Source organism: Sander lucioperca, chromosome 1 (genome assembly GCF_008315115.2).
Source record: "Sander lucioperca isolate FBNREF2018 chromosome 1, SLUC_FBN_1.2, whole genome shotgun sequence".
In the NCBI taxonomy this organism is placed as follows: Eukaryota; Metazoa; Chordata; class Actinopteri; order Perciformes; family Percidae; genus Sander; species Sander lucioperca.
The window spans coordinates 50,887,908-50,895,446 of record NC_050173.1 but is presented as its reverse complement, the minus strand read 5'-3'; the positions used below and the strand labels follow the sequence as shown (position 1 = coordinate 50,895,446).

Genomic DNA, 7,539 nt, shown 5'->3' with positions numbered 1-7,539 from the left:
ATTAGACTTACACAGTGGTAAGATGTGAATCTTTCCTTTTCAAAAGGGCCTGAAAATTCATTTTCTCAATCAGCTTCTTCTCTCTGTGCGAGTGATACATTTACACAAGAACAGTTTAGGTTATTTCACACACATGTAGACACATCAACGAAAAAACATATAAAACATGTTTAGTTTATTATACATTGTACTTTCCTCATCAACTGAAAAAAAATCAACATATTTCTGGGCATTCATTTTTACCCACCTCTAATCACAGGTCTGATGTAGGCCTGGCTGTTGGACGGATCATGACAGACATTTCTCATGACAAACACAGCTGTAACTAATACCATTAAAGGTCCAATGTGTAGGAATTTCTCCCATCTAGCATTGAGATCATATATCACAATCAACTCCGGGAAGCAAAATTACGAATCCCACTATGGCCACGCCAAGTCCCGCCCTACGAAGCAGCTCGATTGGTTGGGGTTAGGCATTTCACCTCGAGTGGTTAAGGTTAGGATAGCCGATTGGTCAGGGGATAGGACCTGTACAAATCAGGTTACGTTACCTTGCGTAAGCATGGACGCCTGGCCAATAGTAGCTATTGAAGGGCAGGTCTTGGCTTGGCCATAGTGAGAAAAAAAAATATCGTGGCTGGGAAGTGACGAAGTGACCATTAGCAGCACCTATGAGTTTATCATGTGACAGCGAAAACGCGAAAGGTAGAGCAGTATGTCCTGTATGTCCCTTACCGGCTAACGTATTTCAAGATGGCGCATGAATATGGAGCATCTACCCCAGTTCATGCAAATGCAAATGTAAAATTTCAAACCAATAGGAATACTTGGAATTGATGGTGGTGGTAAATCTTCATGAAAAAGGACAAGTTTGTGAACGGGCAACACAAATTTTGATAATGAACAACTAAACACGTTACAAACTGGACCTTTAATTAGGGCTGCATTCTGTTTAGGTGTTCCAGCGCCAGGCGCCCTGGTACTCTGCATGCTGGCTCGCTGTCACAACTGAATACATCAGAGCCGTCATTATTGTTCCACCTGTGCTTTGTGCTGTGTCTGTTCAGGATGTACCTCACCTCTCACCCAATGGCGGCTGGGATTGGCTCCAGACCCCGCCCCCACAACCCTCAAGTATAAGCGGGTATAGCTAATGATGGATGGATATTCTGGTGTGAGTAAAGTCTCACAGCTATGAAGTCAGCTGGATGGCAGCAGAAGATACACTTTCAGCGTTTAATTAGTGTCTTTCCAAACAAGCATCACACCTCCTCCAGTCTAAACAAGGGAGCTGGAATCCCGTTTTCACCACACGAACCAAACTAAACAAAAAATAATAAATAAATAAAAATTGACATCTGATTTAAACAAAACATAGAACAAGTAATTAAATACAAAGGCCAGACTTTGAGAATGCATGAGCTTCATGCAAACCAACATTAAAAAAGTAATTAACACATATTTATATTTCACATTACTCCTCGCTTTACCCACAGTGCTAAAGAATAAGCTAGAAGTTCGCAATGCCTCACAGTCCAATAATTCAGTCCACAAAACATATATTAGTGCGAAATATGCCAACATTTCAAATAAAACAGTTTTGTAAACATGTTATCAACACAGAGAAACATACATATGTACAGTTATCAGGCTGATTTGGAGATTTAGGCTCTTATGATAGACCTTTTTTTTTTAATTATAGGGCTATATTGTTAAAAACAAAATCATCAGCGTTACAAAATAGAGCAAACACTGACAGTGGGAGTGTGAACATTTAAGTTGAGGGAATCAGTCTGAAATAATTTAGCTATCACTAGGACATAAACAATGAGAGAGAAAGAGGGAGATTTAAATAGTAACAGAGCATGTTTAAATAAGGGTTTCACCTCAGCTTCTGGGGATAAGGAGTTCACAACACTTCCCGAGCTGAAGCCAGTCCTGGCAGGAGATCATTCACTCCCATGGAAGAGAGTTGCAAAAGTTTTCTTCTTCTTCCAACATATCTCTGTAGGGCAATAACTTGTTGCAGACTGGGAGCAATTAATACGGCTCTGTGGTGTGTCTGTTCTCTGAGAAGCTCCTCACTTGCAATTTAATGACAAAGCTGTTTCATGACGAGGGCACCCATCACTTTATTATACAGAAGTCAGTATGATAGGAGAGAGAAGGTGAGGCAAGAGGGCACAAATGTTGTAATAACCATAGTGGGAGTGGACCGGAGGGCAAATTTGTTATTTACACGATGCCATGGGTTTATCTGGTGTGCTTTAAAACGGTTGTAGAGGACATCCAGTGATTTTGAATGAAACAAAACGGAGACAGAAAAAGAGAAATGTAGCATTTTTTGTTCATGCTAACTTTGTTGCGCCACTGAACTTTACATTAGGAACCAGAACTGAAAAAAAAAGTTTGTCCCGTTCCACAGAGTTTGTGTTGAATCCTAGGGGGGGGGAGAAAAAGGTGATGGGAGTGTGTGAGTGCACTGGTCAGTGGTGACAAAGCAGGAGCAGAGCAAGCGTCACCGGGAGCATCTGGACCAGGTAGCCGCTCCACAGCGGAGCCGCCGGCGAGGAGACGCCTCCGACCCCGGCTGTGGCCAAGCCAGGGGTCAGCAGCTGCTCCTGGAAGGTGAAGTCGTCCATTGCCAGGTTATCAGCAAGGTCTGAGAGGGAGGCAGACGGAGACGGAGGTAGATGGACGGGAGATAGCGAGAGGAGGCAAAGAATATAAAACATATATGAGGCAGGAAAAAGCATGGAGACAATTAGAACAAACACTGTCACAGAAGCTGAAAAACATATGTGGTATGGCTGTCCTCCTTTTGCATGATGTCTTACACAGCTGTAAAAACAATGTTACATTGGGAGAACGAGAAACGCACATAGAACCAGATGTTGCATGTTATTGTTGTAGACGCATGCTGAATCACACAGACACATATTTTACTGAGAGTGAGTGCTGAAATGTGGATTTAAGTGGCGAGATGCTGAATACAAAAAAAAAGTCTTTATGAGGTCATGTCTCAGAATCTGAAACACACAACCATTTTGACTGATGTATGTCTTCTCTCTGGTATAATATAACTTCATTATTTTAGAAAATGACTGGAAGCAGGGGGAAACATTGTAAAAGGTCTATATAACCCTTACAAATGTCTAAAATCCCCTTATACATAGAACCAAAAAATGCTGTATGCAGAGAAGTTGGCTTAACACTGCCTCCTGCATCCGGAGACATTGAATCCAATCTCTCCCACATGCAGCTATTAGTTCTTTTTGTGGATAACACTTTTGTTTTCACTGTGTCGTTAATCATACACGGTGTTGCATGACTGCGGTGAAGTTCCCTGGGACTGAGAGAAAACAGTTAAATGACTTCAAGGACGGTGTGGAGAAAATTCCACTGGTGTGTGGGCTCCTGCTCTGTATACCGCGGGTGATATCATCCAATGCAACCAGCCTATCATCCTTAACTTTCACCTCGTCCCTCCACAACTACTGTAAAGATGCCCTCAGGCTAGGTACTTAACTCATTTGCTGCAATGAGGCTGTTTAACAGTAGACTGTGGGCTGACTGGGAAACGCCCAGGTGTCAGTGGTTTTCACTGTGTAGACATGAGGCACAGGGCCATAAATAAAGCCTTGGTTATATGAATAAAAGTTTTTAAAAAGTGAACAACTATTTGGATTCTGCATTACTCCTCAGTCGCTCCTGTATTTCCCGGTTTTCCTCCCTTCTTCTCTATCTGTTCTGTACTCTGCAGTGACTTCATGGTCACCTGCTGCTCTGCTCGTACTTACTGCTCTGCATCCACAGCTGTTCTCCTACTGACACTGAGCAGAGCTCTTTGTCCCTGTGTGTGTGTGTGTGTGTGTGTGTGTGTGTGTGAGACATATTCGGTGCTGCTTTGTCTGGCAGAAAGCTGTGAGGGAGACTGAAATAAGAAGGGCGCATTATGAGAGCATGCAGGGCTTGAGGATATCAGTAATAAAGCAGCTCTATGGGTAGGAACGCCAACTATGAGCTGAGCTGTCCCCTGTCAAGCCAGATGCAGAGCAAGCAAACACACGCACGCACGCACGCACGCACGCACGCACAACACACACACACACACACACACACACACACACACACACACACACACACACACACACACACACACACACACACAAACACACACATGTTCATTTCTGACATACCACTCCCTCACAGTCTTGGTGGCTGTGTGCACATACTGTACACTCTCTCTCTCTCAAACACACACACACACACACACACACACACACACACACACACACACACACACACACACTGTCACTGAGCTCCTAAAATAACAGATAGCGCCAAATTGAATTAGCTGTCCCATCTGATCTGTGTACTGCTCTCCCTAGTGGGAGTGATTCAGTGGGAGGAAGTGGCTGATCTGAAGCATTGTGTGAGCAGAGGGAGCAGTCAAGACTCTGACCTAAGTCCTGCACTCCTTGAGTAGAAACACAGAGAACGGGGCCCTTCCTCCTGGGTCCCTGGTGCCCACAACGCCCCTATACGCTGCCAGGCACCATCTTAAACAGAGGAAGAAGGTAAAATAAATAAAGCTCCAAACGGCATCTCCTATGAATTTCTTTGCAATTACGACATCATTTGAACAGCGGCCAGTGGACAATTAACTGTTTTTCCTCCTCCTGTGTCCTCTGACATGGCAGTGGGCAGACATTCTTCGGGGCTCTGAAAGAGCGATTTGTCACTGTCGACAGCGGCGCACTGTACTGCCGAGCCAATTAAGCTCAAGGTGCAATTCGATACAGCTTTTATATACACTGTGGATAAGATGGAGGCTGGGGGGGTTAGGAGGGAGGCATGCGCGTCTGCATTTGTGTGTTTGTGTGCGGCTGATTGAGTGGGGTGTGTGCGCCCGTCCCTGTGTGTGTTTGTGAAAAAGCAGGGGGACTAAGTGGGAGAGCATTGTGTTGGTGAGCTTTACAGCGACAATAATGTGAGTGAAAAAAAAATCCCTTAAACCGGGGGGAGGGGGGGGGGGAGAAAAGGGTCTCTCTTGCTAGTTTAAACACTCGACATGAGCAGCACCACAGAGGGGCCTTGTTCTGCAGGCTTTAAAAACAACCCAACAGGGACTGAATACTATGCAAACTTAGATCTCCTACACTCCTGCACAGGCCTGGGACTAATAATATCCGCGTATCATTAGTGATGAACACCTGTGCCTGTGTAGCAAAGTATAGACAGAGTAAGAATGAAAGAGAGGAGACAGAAAAGTAGCTTATTGGGGCCTTTTTAAGTAGGAGCCAGGACAGTGAACAGGCAGGGACGATTAGGCACATAGATGGATAACTCCTGGCTAAAAATAGAGCCACAATCCCGACTGTGATTAATGTGACCAGTGTGGGCCCTTGTGGCTTTCAGTGGAGCCGAGCCCTCCTCCCGCTCGCCCATTCGAAACCTTCCATTTTGAGACTATCACTCCTCAAAGGACGCCACCTTGCTAGCGTACCCCTGCTAGCTTTATTGTGGCCTTATGAGCTCGAGTTACGACCCAGGGGAGAGGTCAACAGTCCACCCATTGATTGGTTGCACTAAAGGCTCCGGACTAAGAATGAGCAGGTAGGTCAGTCACATGCAGGTCAACAGCCGGGGACGCATTCAGACTTTAACTTTATGTTTTCTTTAGATTCCTCAGGAGAACAGACATAAATCCAGACTGTGGTTTTCAGGGGGAGCGGATGTTTGTTTGGATCCCTCTGACAGGTCAAACAGTGGCTGGAGCGTGAGTGCATGCATGTAAATATGTATGTGTGTGTGTGTGTGTTTGTGCAGAGCAGAACAGGGAAAAGAGTGGGGGGTGGGGGTGGGGGTGGGGGTAGTGTCTGGAGTTTTTTTTTCAGCAGTGCTCGGTGCCTGAGGCTTGTCGTTTACAGTTGCCAGTTGTCACAACAAGCACACTATGTCGGAAAAATTGCAACAGTGGGTGGAAAGCAACATTTTCCAGCACACCACATAACTACAGGTGATGATTACATGACACAGAAAAATATCGACGACGTGCTGTCTCGCATTTTCAGTAGACAAGTTTCTATAATGCAGCTGATTTACTTTTAGAAGTAGGTGCACATCAGTAGCCGGTTGACACGTTATTATAACCCCTCTGGCGAGTGTGTACCTTCATGGTCCAGTACAGTTTATTCAGTACATGTGTGCTATGCACAAAGGCCTTTTTTTGGTCAGATAAGTATGTGGAATGTTAAGTCTCCAAACACAGGTGCTTCTTATGAAACTCGGAGAGATGGTTTAGATTGCCGCTACATTGGCAGACGATGTGTGCACATAACACACCTAAGCTGGTCAAATTTGATCTAGGTTTTAAAGATTCGACAGCTTAAAAGATATGGTTTCCGAGGTAAAGCAAATATTTTATCACTTGTCTCATCTCTGCGGAGCAAACTACTCCCTTAAATATTACACTCAGCATAATTTAGAAATAGAGTGGCTGGTGTGTGTGCGTGTGTGTGAGTGCAATCTTTTGTCAGGAGCCGCCCTTACAGCTGCAAAGAAGACAATGGCTCTGTACAAACATGATAGGAACTGCTGGGTTCATTGATTGGGTCTTATCTTGAGAGTAACAGATACAGCGCTGACCTGTGATTATTGGCTAGTTGGTCACATTCTGTAACTTTGGCTGTTTGTCCAAGAACTTTGCTGATTGATAGCTGAGGAGCAACAGAGGGAGCGGCACGGGATGCTTCTATCCATGGGCTGGCGGGAATGTGACCGTCTGCCTCCACACCCACAGGCCGACCACAGGGGCGCTCGGAGAGGCTGGGAATGTCGGGCCAAGACAAACGGGACGCCCAGAGGAGGCCCTGCCCCAGGCCTTTGCAACAGCACAGCTCTCTGAGCTGCTCTGGCCTCCCAACCTCCACAACACTCAGTGTTATTCTAGGCCGAGGGACCCTCCCACGCAGAGGGCAAGAGAGTAAGACAGGGATGCTGATGCCAAGGAGGACTCAGGACACAAACAGACAATATAGAGTTCCAGTGGTGGAATGTAACTAAGTACATTTACTTAAGTACACATTTGAGGTACTTGCACTTTCCTTGAGTCTTTTCTTTTCATGCCACTTTCTACTTTTTACTCCACTACATTCATCTGACAGCTTTAGTTACTTTACAAATTGAGATGTCTGCACACAAAACACATGTAGTTTATAAAAATACGATGCTTCGTTATAAATTAAACTACCCAACAATATACAGGTCTACAAGTACAGCTAAATGGTTAGATGATTATACACTTAGTTGATTGACAGAACTGTTTGGATCGTTTCCAGTTTCTAAAATGTGAGGATTTTTCTGCATTGAGTACTTTTACTTTTAATACTTTAAGTACATTTCCTGATGCATACTTACATACTTTTACTTAAGTAACATTTTCACTACAGGGCTTTTACTTGTAACAGAGTATTTTTTACAGTGTGGTATTATTACTTTTACTGAAGTAAGGGATCTGAATACTTCTTCCACT

General features: G+C 44.5%; 1 protein-coding gene across 1 annotated transcript in view; it reads right to left on the bottom strand.

Annotated features, from left to right (window-relative positions):
- Positions 1-1,221: 1,221 nt before the first annotated feature.
- Positions 1,222-7,539, bottom strand: part of gpc3 (glypican 3) — a 134,553-nt gene continuing 128,235 nt past the window's right edge. The window contains exon 8 of the mRNA XM_031280151.2: positions 1,222-2,664. Within this exon, the coding sequence (XP_031136011.2) occupies positions 2,489-2,664 (176 nt within the window). The 3' untranslated portion in view covers positions 1,222-2,488. The remainder of the gene's footprint in view (positions 2,665-7,539) is intronic.